The sequence below is a fragment of a genome, unplaced genomic scaffold (assembly GCF_019419815.1).
Source record: "Pyrus x bretschneideri cultivar Hongxiangsu unplaced genomic scaffold, Pyrus_bretschneideri_v1 Contig50, whole genome shotgun sequence".
Taxonomy (NCBI): domain Eukaryota; kingdom Viridiplantae; phylum Streptophyta; class Magnoliopsida; order Rosales; family Rosaceae; genus Pyrus; species Pyrus x bretschneideri.
The window spans coordinates 735455-759847 of NW_025999788.1; the positions used below are offsets into that span (position 1 = coordinate 735455).

Sequence of the window (24393 nt, forward strand, 5' to 3'; positions counted from 1 at the left end):
AGTTGAAAATAAATCTTTCGTAACGTCGTACTGATAATTTGATATTGTCCATGTGAATCAGATACCCCGAAACTCTGCCTCAAACTATATGTAGTGAACGTGACTTTTCGGCAATTCGTAGGAAGAAATATGATAGAACAACAGAACCTAACTGAAATCTACACGATCGAAGTCTCTTTCCCTTCCTATCTTCTCCCACAGATAAGAAATTGAAAGATCGAAAAAGCAACGATTCTATAAGACTAGTCACAGTCATATCAGTTATATGGAACGAAGAAAGCTGCATTTTCTCCTTGCAGCTTCACCTGCCACCCTTTGGTGAGTAGCATGTATAGCAAAGCCGCCTTGTGCTTTTCGCTTAGAAATCCCCTCTTCGAGCCTCTCCTGCGTCTGTTTGAGCAAGTAGTGCTTCCTAACCACATTGGGGGGTTGAACCACCCTTCTCAATCTTCCAACCAAGAACCGTCCTTCTTTATTATCGAGTTCATTACTGTTGTGTTTTCTCTTCAGTACTGCAGAAAAGGTCAGTACCAGCCCCAAGAATGTAAACTGCAACCAATGACCCTAAACAATCAGAAGAAAGCAGCAGACACTCATAGAACAACGCAGCAGACACACATCTTTTAATTTAGAACGACAGTCAAGTCATGTGTTATAATAGACTCGTGTCCGGGTTGTATTTCTTTTGGAACTGTAATAGATGGATGCTAAGAACAGTCACTCACATTTACGCGAAAGACTCAATCGTTGATGCCTTGTAGACTACAAATGAATCCAAGACTAAGCTAGATACCAAATCCAGATCCTCTTATTTTTTATATGGCCATACTTGTCTTTCATTCTTCATACAATAAAGATTCACTTGCCAATATGGTAGCAAATTAAAGAAAAAGAATCATATATTTGCATGAGGAAGTATTTTCATTTTTCAACTTCTACTCTATTCTCAAGTTTAGACAGTTGAGACACTATGAGATACCATCTGTGATTCCGAGACATTCTTTTAGCAGTTGGAATATTTTTACAGCAGCAAACTTGTCTCTTCTAGTCTATTAATCCAGGTAACTCTTCCCTGCAACAAAAAGTCTTACTCGTAAGTTCTTCAGTTCTATGTATGCGTCAAATTTTGAAGATTCAATATTCAGAAGACAACATAAACACACGCATGTGAAGTTAAGAAGGGTGGGATTGCTTACCAGAAAGGTATGAATCGCACGATGCCACAGGTTATAATGAGATTATAGCAAGCAATTCCTCCTACTGCTTTGTGGCGCAACATAAGATGAATTTTCTGAGCATAGCATTCTGAAAAGGCTTAGTTCCTCTTAAGAGAATGGACTTATAAAAGTACATTAACCTGGGGAAGCCATCCTATTGGGCTATCTCCACTCTGACCATATCGACCGGAACCTTGATTTCGCTTATTATTGTTTCGTGGATTAAACTTTACCCCAATGACTCCTCTATGCCTGTCAAATATTTTCCAAAAGCAAAGTGACACTTCAAGAATTAATGTATATATTAACATGTCAAATCTCATTCTTCATGTATGTAGGTGAGGTGAGGCTCTAGTATATTAATATTTAAAACTGTTTTGAACACAAAACCAAGAAGAAAGGCACAAATATAAAAGTACACAATTTTTAGGAAGGTAAAATACCTGAGTGTTCAGAAGCAATATGTGAAAAAGGTCTGTGTCCCGAAAGTAGAACGAGATGAATTAGAAACTTTCAATTACTCTTGGAGCATAAACAAAAACATCCGCATGAGCAATATGGTAATGGTATTTGCTCCTCTCCAAGGATGAACAACGAATTTAGCTAGTTCTACTGTCTTAAGTTGGCTGCAAAAGCACAGTTTTATTTGTTGTGGAAACTAAAACGCTCTGTGCTGGTTCTTTTTTCAAACTTCTCTTCTCTATCAAATTTCGCGTTTCCAAAGCATTGTCCCATGCACCAGATGCAGCATAAATGCTTCCTAGGACAACAAAGTTAACTGAATTCTTTGGATCCATATCACGAAGATGCATTGCCGCCACTTCTCCAAGTGAGCTATTACCATGGATGCTACACCCCCCAAGAATGGCTCCCCAGAGTGAGGAATTAGGCTTTATGTTCATGTCACACATCAACTTGTAAGCTTCGTCTAACAAACCTGCACGTGCATAAAGGTCTACCATGCAAGAAAAATGCTCAACTCGAGGCAAGATGTTGTACTTTTTAAGCATAGTACTGAAGCATTCCCATCCTTCAACTGTCAGTCCAGCATGGCTACAAGCAAAGAGAAGAGACAGGAATGTGATATCATTAGGTTCCAATCCCTCATATTCCATCATTTTATATAAAGCAATCGCCTTATGTCCCAAGCCATTCCTTCCATATCCAGAAATCAGCGATGTCCATGAAATAACATTCTTTTCCTTCATCTCATCAAAAGCATGGTTAGCATCTTCAATTTCTCCGCATTTTGCATACATGTCAACAAGAGCATTTCCCATGGCCACATCATGACAAGGTTGGTGTTTAAAAGTAAGGACATGGATTTGTCTTCCCAAGATCAATGAAGAAATATTTGCGCATATATTAAGCATGGAGCATAATATCATACCATCCAGTGCCATGCGCATAAGAGTCACTTCTTTAAAGAGAGCTAGCACATCTCTGCTGTAGTTATCTTCTCTTGCATATCCAGTTATCAGTGCCGTGCACGATATAACGTCCTTTTTTATCATGCTCTTGTATATCTGATGAGCTCTCTCTACCCTTCCACATTTTGCATATGCATTGATTAGCGATCCACTTATAGCCTCGTGTGATCCAAAACCCAGTTGCATGATGAATCCATGTATTTGACTCACCTTCATGCGACCACTGTCTCCGGTTAAGGCTCTCAACACACTTACCAAGCTGAAGCAATCAGGGATCATGCCTGAGTTAAATGATCGCATACGAAAATTAGACATAAATATTAAGAGGAAAGTAAAGGTATTGATACATATATGGTATAAAAATCTTAAGATATGATGACAGAAGATACAAAAGACTTTAGTTTAACATTGCTTCTCAATCAGAAACCTCCAGCCGGAAACCAATTTTACCTTTGTGGCAAGTAAACAAAAAGAAAAGAACACAACTAATAAGAATAGAAAAAAACTGTAACTTCAATCACAAAAATAAACATTCACCTTCCTTCATCATCGAATGAAACATACGCAACGAGTCATCGGCAAAACCCTGAACAGCATAGCCGCCAATCATAGCATTCCACGAAACCAAGTCCCTCACCTTCATTTCCTCAAACAAATAACGTGCATCCTCTATCTTCCCACACTTAGAATAAAAATCAACCAACGCACTCTGCACAAACAAGTTCTCAGCAAACCTCCCTTTCACAATACACCCTTGTATCTGCTGCCCTACTTCCAAACACCTCAAACTCGTACACGCCCTCAATGCGCTCCCATACCCAAACTGATTAGCTCTAAAACCCGCCTGACGCATACTCAGAAACAGCATCAAACCATCCTCATAACGCCCACCTTTAACATACCCAGAAATCATAGCAGTCCACGACACGACATTTCTCTCACGCATTCTATCAAACACATTGCGGGCACTAACCATGCGACCAATGTTGCAGGTAAAAGATTATCAGCTTAGTATATAAATTCAAATTTGAACCAAACCCACTTGTAATTACATGGCTGTGAACCAAAAGACCGGCCCTTTCTGCTCGTTCGTCGATGCACAGCTGTAAGATATTCATATACAGTGAATAATAAGAGTTTAATTGGGTTGGGTTGGAGAGAAGGAGTCTCAGAGCTTGTTGAAGTTGGCCCCTTTTGCACAATGCTTGCATCATGTGTGACACTGTGAGCTTGTGGAGTACTATGGAGTGGGCTGCGTCATTATTTGAAAGTTCGTTTTGTACGGAATTATGATCAGAATTTTTGGCGCTACTTTTAACGGATTTATGAACAGATATTTTTGCCGCTTCTCTTTCTTTATGGGGTTATTAACTGATTTTTTTATTTTTTCTTCCCGGTCAGAAAGTACCAGCCCTTATTTTGTAGTGTAATTCAGATAAATGGACTTTTAATTCCAAATTTCAAAGAAAATTAGCATATCTTTCAGGATGGTTGACCGATGTCTTAGACTAGTATTGTTAGTTTGAATATTTTGATTAAAAGACAAATTTTTAAATTTATGTCTTAATTAAGAAATTTAATATCCATAGTAAAATGGTGTAGAAATTCGACTGTAATCAATTAGAATTTTAAACCTGTCCATAAAAATACATGTGTATTTACTTAAGATTTGATTTTGAATTATTTAAAAATTAGGATTTTGATGAATTTGGAAGGTTTTTTTATACTGTATTTTAGATTTTAGGAAATTAGACATCATCTCTAAGATTTGAACCAATTCACCCAAATGTGTTGGTGTGACATCCCACATCGCTCAGGGAAGTGATCCTTATTTGTATATTCCTATCCCTACCTAGCACGAGGCCTTTTGGGAGCTCACTAGCTTCGGGTTCCGTAGGAACTCCGAAGTTAAGCGAGAAGGGGGCTTGAGCAATCCCATGATGGGTGACCCACTGGGAAGTTGCTCGTGAGTTCCCAAAAACAAAAATCGTGAGGGAATGGTAAGCCCAAAGCGGACAATATCGTGCTACGGTGGTGAAGCGGGCCCGGGAAGTGGTCCCCCCCAGGTCGGGATGTGACGAATTGGTATCAGAGCCAATCCCTGGCCAGAAATGTGCCGACGAGGACGTCGGGCCCCTAAGGGGGGTGGATTGTGACATCCCACATCGCCCAGGGAAGTGATCCTTATTTGTATATTCCTATTCCTACCTAGCACGAGGCCTTTTGGGAGCTCACTAGTTTCGGGTTCCGTAGGAACTCCGAAGTTAAGCGAGAAGGGGGCTTGAGCAATCCCATGATGGGTGACCCACTGGGAAGTTGCTCGTGAGTTCCCAAAAACAAAACCGTGAGGGAATGGTAAGCCCAAAGCGGACAATATCGTGCTAGGGTGGTGGAGTGGGCCCGTGAAGTGATCCGCCCCGGACCGGGATGTGACAGTTGGTGAGTCCTACCAAAGCTATAGAACTCCATTAAAACTCCAAGGATTTATAACTCGTATAAAATCCTTCGAAATATCAATTTAATATACCCTTTAAATATTTAGGCGAAATCTCACATCAGATATTATTGGATAATATGGAGAATGCACATATCTCATCTTTTATGAATATTGTACATTCACCAAATAAATTCCATTACAGAACCTTCAATTTATTAATTAATCTTCATTTGAAGATCATTTCTCAAATAAGTATTTGAATCGGGTATCATTTAGTCATCCAAGCATATCAAATAAATGAAAGGTTCTTCATGAATATGTTACTTGGTACTTACACTGTCAATTATTTTATACATTTAGATGACTAAACAATTGTTGATTCAAATTATTTTTTTAGATATAATATTCAAATAATGATTGAGAAATTTAACGATTCTAGTCGATTATGAAATTTACAATAAATATATATTATTTATAAATGGTGGGATTTGTCGATTTCCCCACAGGGGAATACGAGTATTATCCATTGATTATTACTCATTAACATATTAATATGGCTAAAGCTAGTTGTTTTGTTGCTCACTCCTCACTGCAAGACAAGGGCAGTTAACAAAGTAGATACAAACAAGCAGACAATAAAGATTGACACACTTCCATCGCCGCTGCTTTATTTCCTTTTCTCAAGTTAGGCGATGAAAATCCTGCATCTTGAGCTACGCTTAGTCCGTAAATATCATGGCACGTACTAGGCCTGCATGTGATATTGTTTCTCTTGGCATCTATGGACGGGTAGTTGACTTGGTCCCGTCCCAGCCGGCCGGCTCTTGGTTTTCATCGGTAATATTGGAGTAAACTGCGTACAAGGTGACTTTGCGCGCAGAATATTAATGCCAAAAAGTCATCCATATTAATTCCCTTCAACCCCTTTCTTCATCTGTTTCCCTTAGCCTTCTCATCTGTTTATCCAATTTCCAATTTAGAACATACAGTTTCCTGCTTGAGGATTATTGGTAAATTTTCATATATTTAATTTGCATGTCAAAACGATAGGTTTCTTCTTCCCGGCCCTTTTGATTTTCTTTGTATTTCACATTATTCATTGATTGCTGCAGTCTATTCATGCCAGCAGCATTGGACTTATGTACTCATCATGCTGCAAGACGGCAGGGACACACTCAAACCAGGTAAATCTGCATATTACTCAAGCTACTTATTAGTTAACGGTCTGCAAACCAGGAAGTTCAGCTTCGGTTTCAGAAAAAGCTGCACACTCGATGCCTGGATTACCAACCCAAATACACCTATATCTTAAAAATTTACAGTTACAGGCATAGTTGCAATTCGGCACAAGAAAAAAAAAAATCAACTAAATTATGTTATTTATGCTTGCAACATATAATCATTCACTTTTTTTTCATAAAACGGTTGCATTTTCTTGACCTTCTTAAATATTATGTAAGGACTTTTCAGACTTCGAAATATCAATCCAGAGTTTGGTGGCATATTGCAACAGAATATGAATTGATGTGGAAATGCGATTCAATTTTCTGTTGACGCTGCCATCTTTGACATCATCTATATTGGATAACAAGGTATTGCATAATAAAACAATGAAAATTGCCCGGAAAGTATCCATTTGTCCGGAAAGTATCCATTTGTTGCTAAGAAGCGGACGAGTGTGAGTGCGTATGAAGAAAGAAACCAATTGACAAGGAATGAATTGAAAGACAAATTAAGACCCATGACACGGATGGGTATATTGTGTATTGATAATATAAATGAGTCAAAGTCTTTCTCTTTCTGTAATATTTAAACAAAAGAGAGAATTCTCCATGTAATTACAAGAAGTTCATTTATTTCTCAAGTACTTGCCGGCCTCTTATTGTTAATTTGTTTACTTTTGTAAACAGAAAACAACTAAAAAGAGAGGCAGCCACAGAGGGAGAAATACAAGTTTTCAAGATCATCCGAAGAAATTGAAGTAACCTTGTGGTCATTATTCATGGCTACAGGCTCAGTGATCAAGTACGCAATTATCTTGGTTTGCTTTGCATCCTTGTGGACTTGTCATGATGCAGCAGACACACTGAAACCAGGGGACACTCTCAACTCCACAAGTTCCCTACTTTCGGCATCTGGCACTTTCACTTTGAATTTCATTGAAAAGGCTATCCGTGGTTCCGATAACAGCTTCATTGCTATCCTCCGTGTTAAAAGCGGTGCAAACAAAGCATGGATTGCCAACCGAGACACACCTATTTTATCCTCTTCATCTCCACTTCTCACCTTGGACTCCAATAACACATTGAAAATTACTCATCAAAATGGAGACCCTTTCGTTCTTTTCTCCGCTCCCCAAACTAATGACCCCAATACTAGTGTCGTGGCCACCCTTTTGGATTCCGGCAATTTTGTCCTACAAGAGGTCAATTCTGTCAGCGGATCAACGATCCGTGTTTTCTGGCAAAGTTTTGATTATCCAGTAGACACATTCTTACCAGGCATGAAATTGGGCGTTGACCATAGAAATGGGTACAATTGGTCACTTTTATCATGGGGAACTCGTGACAACCCTGTGTCGTCAGGGCCTTACAGCCTTGAATGGGACACCGATGCACACCAACTGAAGATCAAGCGAAGCGGGACTGTTTATTGGACTAGTGGCGTGTATGCAGATGGCAGATTCCAATTTATTTTGCCTGATGTATCCAAAAAAAGGTACAATTTTAGCATTGTTTCGAATCAAGACGAAGACTACCTCACGTACACGAGTCTAGATGATCCTACTGATCCTGAGCCAGAATGGGTGCTATACACCAGGGGGGCACTTTATGAATATGGTGCATCAGTTGACATCATACAAGCACAAAACTGTGACGGCTATAACATAGTCGGAGGGTGCGTGAGAAGGGACCGGCCAAGTGATTGTACTGGGAAGTTGGTGATGATTTTTATCAGAAAAAGGGTTACTTCAATATCGTTAACTCTAGCGCTTCGAGACCCCCCAACTGGCCTGGTACTGGTAGTGAGGATTGTAAGGTTACTTGTTGGCAAAGTTGTGACTGCCTTGGATTCGACTTTCCATCCGGTAGTCCGACTACTGGTGCAGGATGCCGATTTTGGAGCGTGGACTGTGAATTCATTGAAGACTTCACTGCAAATACTACTTTTGTTTTGCCAGCAACGCAACCACCCCCACCAGATTCACCACCTCCGGGAAAGATTCGTAAGTCTAGCTATGTACTAATCTTACTATATATTGAAAATAACAAACATCGACTAGCTAGAAATCAAATGAGCTTTACTTTGTCCCCTAATTCACCTCAATGAATTGCGGGCCAAATGTTTTACTTGGTGCCAAAATCTTGCCCGACGGATATGTCCTTGTCCTATGACGTTGTTCCGTCTCATAAAGATTTTGAGTAAATCTTAAAATTTTGACCAAATTTGCCCTATGAATTGGTCATTTCGTCGGGTAAATGACTGTTAGCCAACTAATGTCATACCTCAACTTATGAATTCGTTGCAATATCAAACCTTCAATAATTTTTTTGTTAATTTAGTTGTTAACTGCTAACATAGCGGGCAACGAGCTTATTCACTTATCCAACTGGATTGATAAATAAATTAAATATTAAAAAAATTAACAATTTTATTAAAAGTTTGAGAATTTTTTTTGGTAACAACAAAATTAAAATAACGAAGAGGGTCCCACCACTAAGCTTAGCGACTCCTTCCTCAGCACCACCGTGCATTCTCCTTCTCCCACACCAGACGCCACCCACACTTTCATAACTCCGGTGAAGTCCTCTTCTTCTCTGGGAAACGGATTGTCTCCGCTGGGGATTGATTATTTCTGAAATCTATCTCGCTCTACTAATGAAGCTAAGCAATCTTCTTTGAATTTTGCCAGTTAAGTAGCTAATTATTAAATTAATTGTTACTATCACTAGATGCAACACAGAAGTGGTTCTGGATTGGCATTTCCATTGCTGCTGCTTTACTCGTAATGGGGTTTTGCATCTTGGGCTATCGCCTGAGAAGAACAGGATTTATGGTTTTAGCAGGTAATTTTAAGCATAATGTGCATTTATTGGACAGTATTTCACAATAATTCTCCTCAGTTTGAAATTTTTACTATACTAATTTAAATAGGCAAGAAGGCGACAAAGATTCAAAGAAGATTGCTTAGCTTCATCAAAGCTACGAGACCTACAGATCAGGCAATTATACTAAACCCTGATTTACACGCATTTACCCATGAATCGGTCTTGGCTGCCACAGGCAACTTCTCTGAAGCAAACAAGCTCGGACAAGGGGGCTTTGGAACAGTTTATAAGGTAATATTTTAAATAATAATAAAAATATAGGTCATTTTGGTTCCGATTCCTAATCAATCTAATTGTTGAATTGAAATCTTGTTTGTTTAAATATTTTGATTGAGATCCTTAGCCTCATTTAAGATATTTAATTCATGCATTTATGTATTTAATGTCCCACAACTTATGAAATTTACACAAATTCAAATAATATTTTAAAATATAATAAATACTTAAAAAATCAATTTTAGATTAATATTGTTCTTCAAAAAAATTATAGCAAAAATAATAATGTACCCACATAATTATTAACATATTTTAAAAATTAACTATTGATATATTTTAAAAGATAAAATAAGTACATATAAATTAGCATGGGTCTAGCAAAATTAAAAATGGGTACAAATAAATTAAAAAATATGATACAAATACAAATAAAACTTTAAAAAATATGAGCACAAAAAGGAGTTAATATATAAGTACAAATTAAAACTGAAAAGAAAATTGGTACAAATTAAAAAAAGGGTTGCATATTCAAAATGGATACAAACTAAAAATAAAAATATATGATGAAAAAATTTAGCCATGAATATGAATATAACAAATGTAATGTTCACTAAATGAATATATTTAGAAATAAAAAATATTTTATTATTGAAATAATTAATGGCGTTTATTAAATTCTAAAGACCTTGATAAAAAATTAAAAAAGAATAAGGTTTTAATAAATGGAGTCAGAAAAATAAGGATGGGAAGCTAATTTTTCCTGAAAATATTATAGGGGAGTAGTTTTTAAACAGTAAGGAGTAATGAACTCCATTCCTTCTTCTTCTTGATTTTTTTTTTAATTTATTTATTTTAAATTTCTCATTACAAATTAGAACAAGTAGATCATTATTCAAACGACAACATACACTCCTCCCTTCCATTTTTTTTCTCTTGATATTTTTTTATTCATTCAACCCAAGAGATACAGAAAAAGAGTGCAAAAATCATTTTTCAATATGAAGTGTGCATGTTTGAGCAGCCGGCACACTAATGTCTTAGTTTTTTTTTTTTTCTTTTAGGACTAAGTGAAAAATATCTGTGGGTTATGATTTCAGGGAAAATTGGCGACGGGACAAGAAGTAGCCGTGAAGAGGCTTTCAAAGTTTTCTGGACAAGGCACAGAGGAGTTTAAGAATGAATTAATACTCATCTATCAACTCCAACATACAAACCTTGTTCAGCTCTTTGGATTTTGCATTCACGAGGAGGAGAGGATGCTGATATACGAGTACATGCCAAACAAAAGCTTGGACTACTTTTTATTTGGTGGGAAATTAACACTATTTTATAATGTTAGCTCTTGATGATTTCATCATCTGTTCAGTATAGAGCATAGAAAACACTCTCACTTGACTCCCTATGTTGGACAGATTCCACCAGAGATCGGCAACTAGATTGGAAAAAGCGCTTCACCATAATTGAAGGAATCACTCAAGGAATGGTTTACTTGCACGAATACTCGAGGAAGAAAGTGATTCATAGAGATTTGAAAGCCGGTAATATACTACTTGACCAAAATATGAAGCCCAAAATTTCAGATTTTGGTATGGCAAAGATTTTCACAGAGGAACTGGGAGCTAATACTATGAGGATTGTCGGGACACGGTGAGTATTTAAAAAATCCACATTAGCTTCATTTCACACATTTTTTTTCAATTGAGAAACATGCATGTACGTATACGGAGATTTACTAACCATATATATTCTCTTTCCCCATTCGTTACAGTGGCTATATGCCCCCTGAGTACGTCATGGGAGGAAACTTCTCTGTAAAATCTGATGTCTACAGCTATGGAGTGTTACTGCTTGAAATTATAAGTGGTAGGAAAAACAATAGCTTCTGCAATGAAGATCGTGCGCACAACTTAGTAGGACATGTATGTTAAACAAATCACTGCAGTTATGGTCGTTTGAGTAATGTTATTTAGTACACAAAATTAACACTCTCTAATACTTGTGGGTCTCATATACAAGGACAAGGCCCACCTCTATTAGAGGATTTATCAGCAAGTGTGTCTAAACAGAATTATTTTTAAGTTTTTTTTCTTCATCTTTTATGGTTTGATCGATATTCAAGGATTTTAATGTTTGCTTCATCAGGCATGGGAGTTATGGAAGGCAGGTAGAGGGGATGAACTAAGGGATTCAACACTAGTGATCGAAACATCCATTAGAGGTCAATTGTTACGATGTATCCAAGTCGGTCTACTATGCGTGGAGGAAAACGCAGCCCATCGGCCATACATGTCAGAGGTGATACAAATGTTAACAAATCACAGCATGGAGTTACGTGAACCAAAAAAACCAGCATTTTATTACACAGATTGATATAGCATGAAGGGGACCACCATTTGTATCAATGAATGGGTTGGCCAATTCCGATTTTGGTCGCGTTGAAGCCTGAAGGTGTTTGGTCATGTTTGTTCCTCACCAATACTGCAACAAAGCTTTGTGTTGGATAGGAAGAAAAAATTAAGCTGTAATTCTATGGGTGGTTTTCTTTTTTCTCTAAAAGAGACCAAATACTAGGCATGTAATTTCGATGTTTCATATATTCAAGTGGTGTTTTTTCTTAATTTTGCAATTTTGTTTGAGAGATTATATTCACACACCTCAAATTACTTCTCTCATACCTTTTTAATTTTTTAATATTTTCTACACACCACTATCCCTTTATAAAAAAATATTAAAAAAATTAAAAAGGTGTGCGAAAAGTAATTTGGGTTGTGTGAATATAATCTCCTTTTTGTTTTTGAAGAAAAATCGATAGTATGTAGTACGAATATCTTGATTGTTGGGTTGGTTGGGCGGAGCTCCCGGACGCCGACCCGCCCCGCACGCTGCCGATCGGGGAGTGGATGAATATTAGCATTGCCAATTTCTTTGATTCTTTTAAGTTCACCAATATATCAACCAAATATGCGTTCTCCTCCATTACAAATATGCAATACATGCACATCCTTATCACATTCCAAAAGAAACATGCACATCTAGGCGTAGCATATATAAGGTTAAAGAACCAACTGTCAAATCATCAAACCTTGAGCTAACCTACTTGAACAACTCAAAAATGAAGTGTACTAAAAAATGAGAATAGAAGCAGTAATAGCATTCATCTCCCAACAATAGCTCCTTCCATGACTTCCTAGCATTAAGGTTAAATTATAATTTCCCATGCAAAGAAGATATATTCGTGTCCTTCAATTGTTATTAGTGATTGCCTTTTTTCCCGCTTCTTTTCTTAAAAATTGGTGTGAAAACAGGCCCTTTCATAAGTCTTGCACGCCCAAGCAATAGGCAAGCAACACAAAACTGCAGGCAGCACCCAATGCTTATTGGGGCATTTCATCAAACGCCAACCTTCAAAACCTCAAGCAGTCACCTATGTGGCCGGTCGCAAGAGAATAGGAAAACAAAGTTTTCAAGCACTTGAATTTAGCGGGTGAAAAATAGCGAATATTGCGACCATTCATGCCGGCCTTTTGCATCTTGTGGATGTTTTTGACTAATAATTAAAAATGTCCCTGTCTGTCTCCTACCTCAGTCACATTTGTTGCAGATGATTAGTGGTGAAGAAGAATTGGTTCTGTGCAGAATCGGTAGACTTGATGAATATGACGCAAAAATGTCAAGAACGCTATATCATGAAAAGACTACATCTTGCCAAGATTTTGATTCCTACAAAATTATAGGAGATGTTTTTAATATTTATAAAGATCTAATCCTAAACAATCTTTTGATTACAAGCGATCTTCTTCTCTAATATACACGAGGAGAAGGCAGAGGATTTGCATTTGAAACAAAATGAATTGAAGAATGCCTAACAACCAAGACAATTCGCTGCTTGTTAACCTTAATCATATCATCTTAAACCTTAATAATAAATAAATAATCATAATCCTTATCCTACTCTAAAAACCCTAACACAAATGTCAAGAACGCTATATCATGAAGAGACTACTCTTGCCAAGATTTTAATTCCTCCAAATTATAAGAGATGTTTTTAATTAATATTTATAAAGATCTAATTCTAATCAGTCTTTTGATTATAAGCGATCTTTTACACTAATATACACGAGGGAAAGACGGAGGGGTTTGCACCCGTAATACAATGAATTGAAAAAACAATCTTAAATACCAGGATAATCTAATCCACTACTTGTTACCCCTAATCATCTTAAACCTTAATAATGAATAAATAAAGTAATCATAATCCTTCCTTATCCTACCAAACAAACCCTAACACACAAAATATCACAAATAGCATAACATAATAATATAACAGTCAACTAACTTTTCCAACACGAAGAGCGTGTTGTGCCAAAGCTTTCATTATCCCCTCAAGCTTTCAGGCGATGCTTGTTTGTGCTATTTCCTATTTGCATACAATATTTGACATTGTTTTCACGTAGGAAGGTGTTACGCAGTTTTCAGTCGTTTGATTTGATTTATACATTGGACAAGAAATTTTTTTTTATTACTTGACGTCAATTATGTGAAGAAAAAGAAAAGGACCTATGATTTTTATCATATATGATTAAGAAATGCTATATCTTTTATCAGAAACTTGACTAGGTTTTCATTTAATATTTCAGATATTTGGATTTTCCCCCTGAATGAGGTAATGAACCTCATAAGCATTGTATAGGTAGTTTCATTTGTGACTCGTTAGTCATTACCCACCATTCCCCAGTACCAGGAAACAACAGTGTTTTATTTTTCTAATCTTCCCGTCCTTTCAAACAATGTCACTGTATCCTACGGCCGTCCTGGTGTTTGAGTTTGACATACTTTTGCCTTCTTCATTAGTGTAAACTTTTTATAAATGTTACTTCATTAGCACTAGGCAAATTTGAGTGCAAAAGATTTGGACTCACAACTACGTACATGTCCTAGCTATTTGAGAATAGATATTTCTCTTCTTCCAATGTCCTGCATCTTGAAAATTGACATGCTCTATTATTAATGCTATTTTGTATCCTACGCTACTTTTATTAATAACTATTTCAAACATTATTTTTTTTGTAACAGTGAGTAATAACCTCCTTATAATAATAAAATTGATTTGGTCCAAAATTACTACAAAGAGGTTTTATTGTACCTTGTCAAATGTCACCCACATTGACACACCCAACTCCTATTTCTTACACCTAAATCAGTCATTTTCTAGTTACTGATGTACTTGTGGTTATCCACGGCAGCTACATGTTTGATGATCAACTCAATATTCTTGATCATTTTTGCATGCTTGTGTAGTTGCCATGATGCGAGGGACACACTGAAGCCAGGGGACACTCTCAATTCCTCAAGTTTGTTAGTGTCTGCATCTGGGAAGTTCAGCTTGGGTTTCTACGTGTATAACAACACCAGCTATCTGGCAGTCCAGGGCAGCAATCAAGGTCTAAACAGAGCGTGGATTGGCAACAGAGACACACCTATTCCAAACGCTTCATCTCCAGTTCTCACCGTAGACACCAATAACACTTTGAAAATTGTTGGAGTTTGTGGCCAAGTGGACAAGTGTCCAAAATACCTTTCGGCTAATAAAATAATAAGGTGGACAAAATCATTGTTGCTTTCCTTGTTTTGAGGAGAAAAGGAAAAGGCTACCAAGTAGCCTTATTATTTTATTTGTATTTGGTTGTTTTTAAAGGGAATGAAGGGTGCAGCTGAGTGATGAGAAAGAGAAGGAAGGGCACCAATTATTTTTGAGCATTCCTTTTGAGAGAGCATCCAAGGGGGAGAGCATTCGGCTCTCCCATGGAAAAGGTTGAACATGGGTTGAGAGAAAATCAAGAGAGTTAGAGTGAAAAGTATTCTAGTGAAAGAACTCTTGGAGTAGAGTGAGGCTCTTGGGAAAATTCTGTGAGTGGGTGTACAAGGGATATGGGATTGGGTTATGTCGATTTAACTCATGTGTAACTTGTACTGTTTTTCTCATAGTGAAGAGCAATATCTCTCCGAGAACGTAGGCAGTTTTTTGCCGAACCTCGTAAATTTCTCTGTGTCTTTATTTCTTGTACTTTATTTTGTTCAACTGTGTGTGATTTTGGTGAGGTTGTAATCTGAATCTCGGTTCCGCACAAACGAATGGGCCAAGGCACAACAAAAATTACTTACCAAGGTGGAGACCCTATTGTTTTATACTCTCCTACCAGTAGTACTAGTTCTGTTGCGGCTACCATTTTGGATTCTGGCAATTTTGTACTACAAGAAGTAGTTCGGTCAATGGATCAATCAACGGGGTTTTGTGGCAGAGTTTTGATCATCCTACGGACACGTTTATACCAGGCATGAAATTGGGTGTTGACCTTACAAATGGGAAAAATTGGTCCCTTTTATCTTGGGCTACAAGCTACAATCGAGCACCAGGGCTTTTCAGCCTCGATTGGGACCCAAGGGAACACGAATTGAGAATCAAGCAAGGTGGAGTGGTTTATTGGACTAGTGGGGTGTTTGAAGATGGGAAATTTAAATTTATTTTGCCAGGTGTGTCCAAGCAGAAGTACAATTTTAGCATAGTTTCAAACGCAAATGAAGACTACCTCACTTACACTGCTGTGGGTGATCCAAGCGATCTAGCACCAGAATGGGTCCTATATGGCAGGGGAACACTTTATGAGTATGGTGCAAAGGTTGATATTGCAGAAGCACAAAACTGCGATGGCTATAACATGGTTGGAGGGTGCGTGAGAAGACCAAGGAATTGTACGGCAAAACTTGGTGATGAGTTTGTTGACAGAAGCGGTACTGGTACTGAGGATTGCAAGGCCACTTGTTGGCAAAATTGTGAGTGCATTGGTTTCGACCTACCATATGGTAACCAGACTACTGGTGCAGGATGTCGATTTTGGCATGTAGGCACTCAGTTCATTGATGACCCTATCGGATTCACTCCTGCAAGAAGTGGTTTTGTATTGTCAGGATCTACACCAGGAAAACCCCAAAAAAAATGGCAAGTCTAGTTATATACTAATATCTTAGCATACAAAGAAATTCACTAGAAATTTCATTCACCTTATATAAAACTAAATATGTACTTAATTAATTGTTACATTGTACATGCAGGACGTAAGTGGTTATGGATTAGCATTGCTATTGCTGCTGCTCTACTGGTAATGGTGTTTTGCATCTTGACCTATCTAAGAACAAGAAAAATATTTTCGGGTATGTTCTTTAATCCTAAAGTTCACTTGTCAGACAGAATTTCAGATGCTTGACAACTCCCAGATTGAAATTTGACTTCCAACACTAAACTAAATAGGTGGGATACAGAACCAATCGTTTAGTATCATGGGAAAACATGATTTAAGCGTATTTACTTATGAAACCGTCTTGGCTGCCACTTCCAACTTCTCGGAAGAAAACAAGCTCGGACAAGGGGGATTTGGACCTGTTTATAAGGTAAGGCCTTGGAATAATAAATTGTGTAGTGTCTTCTCTTCTTTATGAAACATTTGAGAATATTATGGAAAATCAATTCAGGGAAAATTGGAAACGGAAGAAGACATGGCTGTGAAGAAACTTTCGAAGTGTTCCGGACAAGGAACTTCAGAGTTTAAGAATGAATTGATACTCATACATGAACTCCGACATACAAACCTTGTTAAGCTCTTCGGATTTTGCGTTCATGAAGAAGAGAGGATGTTGATATATGAGTACATGCCAAACAAAAGCTTGGACCACTTTTTATATGGTTGGGAATCAACATTACTATACTTACTTTATTTTATTTGTTCAGTTTGTTATCTGTGTGTCAAAATATTCTTACTTAACTTTCTCTGTACTGCACAGATCCAATCAGAGGTGCGCTCCTAGATTGGAAGAAGCGTCTCAATATAATTGAAGGAATCACTCAAGGATTGCTTTACTTGCACAAATACGCGGGAACGAAAGTGATCCATAGAGATTTGAAAGCTAGTAACATACTGCTTGACAAAAATATGAACCCCAAAATTGCGGATTTTGGTATGGCAAGGATTTTCACGCAGGAACTGGAAGCAAATACTAGTAAGATTGTCGGAACATTGTAAGAAAAATGTCATATAAACATACAAATACTCTTATCACATGTTTCTTTCGGTTAAGGAACACACACATTTACATAAATGAAATTTGCTAAAGAATTTTCTTTCCTCTTTTGGTACAGTGGTTATATGCCCCCTGAATATGTCATGGCGGGAATCTTTTCTGTAAAATCTGATGTATACGGTTATGGAGTGTTAATGCTTGAAATTATAAGCGGAAGGAAAAACAACAGCTTACACAATGAAGATCGCGTGCTAAACTTAGTAGGACATGTATGTCAAACAATTCACTGCAGTTACCAATAAGTTTCTCTCATCTTTCGACGTATGATATTCAATGACTTTAATCAATGTTTTCTTCAGGCATGGGAGCTATGGAAAGAAGGTAGAGGGATAGAGCTAATGGATCCAACCCTAGCCGAAACATGTATTAGTGATCAATTGTTAAGATGCGTCCAAATCGGTCTACTATGCGTAGAGGAAAATGCAGCCCATCGGCCAACCATGTCAGAGGTGATATCTATGTTGACAAATGAAAGCATGAAGTTACCTGTACCAACAAAGCCAGCATTTTATTACACAGAGTGAAATGCGGCCTCTACTGATATAGCGGTAAAAGGGGACGTTGAATGTATTGATCATTTTTAGTTGTGTCTGACCATCAAATTGGATTTAAATAATTGCTAAGCTTGTTGTTATTAATAAATACAAAAATAGTTCAGATATAACCAAAGGAAGAACAAAAAAAAAATATTTTCCTTACAGGTTTATTCCTTTCATCGCATATGATCCCTTAACCATGATGTTTGAATTAGACAGAATTTCATAATGTCTATGTCAAGGTTACACTATAATCATCAAATTTAGAGTCCAAAAGGTTATAGTTAATAACACAAGTGACATTGTATTACTGTCACAAAGTTAATGTTTACGTTGTAGACGTGATTACTTTACAAAAATCCCAACTATTATTAAGCAAAGGGGTTGAGTTTGGTGAAACAGGACTTCGACAATTTGAATTGTCCACTAAATCCAAAATCACACACGGAAACTACAAGAAGAAATAGAGTTCCCGCTCTTTCAGCTGAGCGAATGGAACAAAGTCCCAACTACCGAACTCTTCCCGCTGAGCCTCCTCCTTGGTTAAGGGCACGGTGGAGAGGTTTAAGAATATATAGCAATCAACGATTTATTATACGTCTTTTTTTATACAAGCTTGACAACCCTCCTCGCAACAATGAATTGGATTGAGAGACATGGTCAACTGGTACTTCTTCAAACACTGCCATCAATCTCATTGCCTTCAACCAATAGGCTTTCAGATGATTCTCTTTAACTTTGAAACTTTCTTCAATCTAAGACTGCACTAGAAGTGAATCACCCAACCACTTACAACATGGGGAGCTTTCGTATCCCTTATTGCGAATTTGAGACCTATCGATAGTGCTGAATACTAGGCCATAGTTCCTGCTGTTGTGTCCGGTGCTGGTTTGCTTGCGCATCTGAACCAACCCTACAAACAAGGAAGAATGCCTCTCATCTGTTTTGGGTACAGAGGGCCATAGGTTCAATTCTTATCACCTTGTGTGGTGATGGAAAAATCGGAGAAATTACATGGTTAAGGTATTGGGCCAACTGTCCTTTTTAAGATTAATAAGGTGTTTTATGGGTCCTCAAAAAAAACTCCTAGTAGGCCAACTCCCTTTCAAGCTTTAGAATCAAATCCAGATGCCTCACTAGATGGTTCTCCTTTTATCTATCCGATCAGGCAACCAATTCTATGCCACTAAAGCTTCATGCCATTGAAGACTGGTCCGAAAGCGATTAGTAAGCGGGCCAGACAAACATCATCAGCCTAGCCTTGGAGAAAATTTTCATTTTGCCTAGAAAACGGGAGGTACACGGTATACCACGTGTCATTATATAAGTGGAGGGAAATTTTATTTTTTAAGTCGTTAAGTTTTTAATGTAAGTATCTTAGCACTTATATAGTGACATGTGGTGTACCATTTCGTGTTCCGAGTACACTGAAAAACTCTCATAGCCCTAATGCATTTGTTTTGTCTCATTCATTCAGCAGCTTTGACCTCATTCGTGGCTTGATTCTCACAGTTTTTGGACAGGAAGGGAAAGTCCCGCTGACATCCTGAGCTTTATAACTACCAGTATGGACTTTTTAGGTCCTACATACTAGGATATGCAAGATTTGACTTTGATCTGCCTATGAACCTTGGTTCACGCTCTACGTACCTTATTCTTTCAAACTTTCTCGAGTCACCCTAGCATAACGGCTAAGAGAACTTGGTTAACTTCGATTAATTCCATGACTTTCCATTATTCTTATGTTGTGGGATGTGAGTCATCGGTTCTTTCCTCCACTTGATAGTTTATTATCGAGGATCACCGAACTTAGCTTACTTCTTACTGAATGCTGTACTTGGGGGCTACTTAAGGCACTTTAGGGCACACTAGATTTAGGTTGTTAGATGTTGCTCAGTGCTGTTATAACTTAAAAACTAAAAAGCTTTGCCTCGAACTTCAGCCCATTTGAGTTGGCCACGAAGTAATAGCCTTTGACACCCCACAACATTGTGGTAGGAGCATGGGCGAAGCTACAGAGGACCAAGGAGGGGTGGTCGCTCCTCCTCTCGTCGGAAAAGAAGCCCAAGAGTGGGTAATCGCCCCTCTAGTTGGTCGGAAAACCTACAAACGCCCCCTGGTTCCTCTGCTGCTGTACATCATCTGTTGCGTGTAGGCCTTCGTTTTTTTTTTTTTTTTAAATCCCAGGTATTATCGGTGAATAGCAAAGAAATAAGACGAAATATGGGCATTTCCAATGCGAGCTAGAGCTGGGACTATTGCAGAAGTGGTGGTTCAAATGATTCGCGAGGAAGAAGAAGGCGACCAGCTATTTAAGTTGAAACGCATAGTTTCATTTTTGTTGTGGCTAACAATGAAAATACAGCTACAAGCCACTTCTGATTGTTTTCTTATTTTTTTATAATTATCTTTTAATATTAACAAAAGATTTTAGAGCATTAATTTTATTATTCTAGAGTTTAGACTTTAGAGTTATATAGAAAAATAGAAAGTAACTCACTGTAAGAAGTGTATTTTTCTCTAACTATCATATTCACTAAATTATTAAAATAAAAATTTTGATATTTTTGAATGTTATATGTTAAATAATAAGCTTAATTAAAAATAATTTTGAAGCTTCAATACAAGTATAATTTTTTAAGGTGTAAAACACTGATGTATATGATATATACATAATAAGTTTACTCAAATACGTCTAGGTTCCCGCGTAGGCATTAAATGATATATAATAAATTTACTCAAATCTGCCGAGGCGTTAGGCTTTAGTTCGCCGCCTAACTAGCGCCTAGCGTTATTTATAACCTTCAACCTTGATTATGAACGACATTAATATTGCCTACTAGCTAAAAGGATTTGATTGTCTACAATTTTTTGGAACTTTTTACAGTTTTAAATTCCGCCTCTCCTCCTGCCTATTTTTGGCTTTGCCGTTGGGTAGGAAGGGCTTGCCCATTAGTGTACTATGCCAAGAGGTGGCAGGAGATCAACGATCTAGCTCAAACCTACTTAGATGAAGCAGCAAGGCGTATGAAGGGAGCGACGACCCTTGTTGGAGATAACTCCAAATGCCAAACCATGTTTCAACAGTAGTTAGTATATTGTTCCATGGAGCTAAGGTAAAAAATATGGAAGAAACATGTGTTTTCATGTTTTCACGACTATTGCCCAGTCAATTCTGTTCCACTTAATCCCTGTTTCATGGCCACATATCTTCCTGGCTAAGAAATGGGAAACCTTTCTCTTGTTCTCTTATTATAAGAATTCAATTTTCATTTCATCCGGAAAAGGCTTTCATCTTTTTCTCAACAATGTCTTTGTCATTTGATCCAATAGCGTTATGTTAGATAGGAACAACTTTGATAAATACAGATAACTCTCGAACAGATTTTACTTTAGTAGAGACTTGGTTTGGTATCTTTAATGGCGGGGGATAGACTCTGTTTCAAAAGGAAGGGGATTCTCACATAATGACGGTCAAGTACCAGTTGAGGAATATAGATATAAGAAAAAATTTGGCCAATCCGCAGGCAAGTTGGAGAAAGCGCTTGATGAGCCCCTCCAAAAGTGTAGTTCCGGTGCAACCACATATATCCCACAGAAAAGTTTTATTGTTTCAATGAAACAACCTTTCCTTTCCCTGGTTTGTTAAACAGATTAGGGGGATCTAGCTTTATCTCGAAGAGGAAACGAGTTCTCCTTCTGATCTGCGCGGGGGGTTGCTTCGATCAGTTATAGGGGTGGTCAGTAGGTAATTCCGGTTCTAGCTCTTAGTTCTGGAAAAGCAAACTTCAATGTTCTGGGTATCCTCTTGTAAGTCCTCAAACACCCAAAATGACCACCAACAGGCACTGAAAGTGTGCAACTCGTCCAATAATTTCTTTCTCCAATCGTTTTATTTTTCCTTCAGAAATTTGGGCTATAAGAGCACAATGCAAAGCTTCCTGTAAGGCTGTAAGAATCTGGAGAAATCGTGAGTGATCTATCAATTAACGGAATTTTTTCTACTTCTGATTTTGCTTTCAGTTTTTCTTTTTCTTTTAGTTTCTTGTCTTCCTTTAACCATGAGTACCCTATCGATTTCCCCTTTTGTTTTTTATCTACCATTTTCTCTAATTTTGTTGATCAAGATGTGCTCTATAGTTTCTCTATTTTCCGGTGTCTTTGAGATTCACTAAATCCAACCTCAAATGTTCGTCGTAATCATCTCAAAAATAGACACAAAGTGCAGAGCTTCGACTGAAGAGTTTGACAACCAATGCCGTACAGGATGAATAAGCAGGTCCACGTCGTGGAATTTCTTCTGCTTTTGGTTCCTTTTTTTTACCACTTTTCATAAGTGGAATTTGTTATCTTCATTTTCCAGTTCTGTTGAATTTATATTCTATTCATGTATTTCTTTTCTTTTGCAAGTTGATGCGCCAAACAATTAGAGGGCTCCAATTTTCGTTGTCAGTAATTGGCAAATTGGATCATTTGGTTTCTATTTCTGTTTGGTTCTCAATGTGGATGACTTGGTTTTGCTTAGAACATATTCGTCAAAATGTCAATGGTATATGACCATATGGAGTTACAGTGGTTTTGCCACTCTTTAATTCCCTCCACTTCCTTACCTAACAGTTCAATTGTTTGGGGTTACTTTCAATTACACTGCACATTTGAGGTTTTTTCTTAGACAACGTTTGCTTGATTTTGATTGGGTTTTCTAATGATTTCTTAAAACATTTTGGCTTTTTTGTTTGTACGTCACATTAGGGTTGATCAAGTGCAACAATGTTTTCTTAGACAACCTCATTGCTTATTTGATTTTTTTTATGGACAGATGATTCAAATAAACAAGGAGGTTTATAGCTTTATATTGTAAAATACTACTCTTATCACTTGGATTAAGGTGTAAATTTATGTTGTACTATGATCAAAGTATAGAATACTGTTTGTTAAATGTTGGTAAGTGTCCCATCTTCTTACAGCTTGTGTGCTATGACTTCTTACATTTTTCTATATACTTTGACATATAGGGACTTACCCACAAAAGAATTAGGTTATACCATTTACAATTTACAACATTGTTATTGACATATTGTATACTCTTGATTATTGATGTTGTACTTTTTGTGGCGGGACGTGAATATTGTAAGTTGTGGTAAAATACAACATTACAAAATCACAGAGGAGATATTCTAGTAAAACGTTTTTTAAAATCATCAAAGAAGAACAGCACAATTATAAAGGCTTTTCACCTATTCGGAAGCGCGTACAGAAAAATTATTGACTAATTAGTTATAGAGCACTGGTACCGTAGACTAAACGTTAATGAATCAAGTTTGTCTCTATCTGTATGGTATTTGACATTGAATGAAGTATGGTCTTCTATCGTTTAATTAGAAATTAAGGTATCGATTACAACTACGAATGACTGGATGTTTACTGATAAATTTAAAATGATTGAATAATTAGTGAACATGAATTGAAAATAAAAGATGGACGCGTGGTGCGATTATATACAATCAAGAGCTAATTTTTTTTATTAGAAAGTTGACCGTGCTTTTCATTAGGTATTTAAAAAAAAAAAAAACTGCACTTAATTAGCCCGGTTAGGAAATTATTCAGCATTGTCTCAGACTTTTTCAGCATTGTCTCAGACTTACAGGTGGCAAGTCTATGAGAAATGTAATCCCGTAAATGTTGAATTAATTGAATGAATCTTACATTTGTGTTATATATAAATTTGCCAATAAATGATTAATAACAAACCAAGCCTATCTAATCACACATAGGACAACAATTAGTTACATAACAGATAAGGATAGAATAGTAACTAGACAATGACAAGGCTGACTGTGTTGCTGAGTTGCACTGATAAGTATTAGTTGTCTTTCAAATCAATCCATTAGATTATTAATGAGTACATATCAAAATCTATTTAATTTGATTTCACTTTACACTATTATCACCATTACCAATCTCACATGTTATGGTGATATCAAATTAAACATGTTTTAACGAAAACCCATTAACAACTTAATATGTTGATTTGTCACCTTTCTCAGATTCATCACCTACAAGTATGATTTTGCCCTTCTAGTCTCATTTCCCTTATAACAATACCCTATCATATTAGCCATCCAGGTGTTTTACTCGTCCCTTTTAGTATTACGGTCTACTGATCTAATGATATTTATTTTTACTTGTAAATAAGAGGTTTTAGGTTCGATTATCTCCAAAGACAAATTTGAATCACATTATTGTTAGCTCATTGCGAGACTAAGCACACCTTCACTCGCTTAATGTAGATAATATCATTTGTTTAAAAAAAAA

At 37.1% G+C, this 24393-nt stretch overlaps 2 protein-coding genes and 1 pseudogene across 2 annotated transcripts; 2 read left to right on the plus strand and 1 right to left on the minus strand.

The window, feature by feature from the left end:
- Positions 1 to 91: 91 nt before the first annotated feature.
- On the minus strand, positions 92 to 4032 carry LOC103952036 (pentatricopeptide repeat-containing protein At3g20730). The gene is given in 5 exon segments (XM_009363569.3): positions 92 to 1072; positions 1197 to 1469; positions 1661 to 2928; positions 3185 to 3629; positions 3631 to 4032. Coding segments are annotated over 3 exon segments (1770 nt in total). The 5' UTR covers positions 3862 to 4032; the 3' UTR covers positions 92 to 1072; positions 1197 to 1469; positions 1661 to 1834.
- Positions 4033 to 7001: 2969 nt separating this feature from the next.
- LOC125467983 (G-type lectin S-receptor-like serine/threonine-protein kinase At1g67520) lies at positions 7002 to 8348 on the plus strand. Its single transcript, XM_048569888.1, has one exon. It carries the CDS (start codon positions 7087 to 7089, stop codon positions 8329 to 8331), a length of 1245 nt encoding a protein of 414 aa, XP_048425845.1. The 5' UTR covers positions 7002 to 7086; the 3' UTR covers positions 8332 to 8348.
- Positions 8349 to 15152: 6804 nt separating this feature from the next.
- Positions 15153 to 18355, plus strand: LOC103952073 (annotated as a pseudogene).
- The last annotated feature ends 6038 nt before the right edge of the window (positions 18356 to 24393 follow it).

Coding starts and splice junctions, on each gene's coding strand:
- LOC125467983 (XM_048569888.1), top strand. CDS start 7,087: ATGGCTACAGGCTCAGTGATCAAGTACGCAATTATCTTGGTTTGCTTT.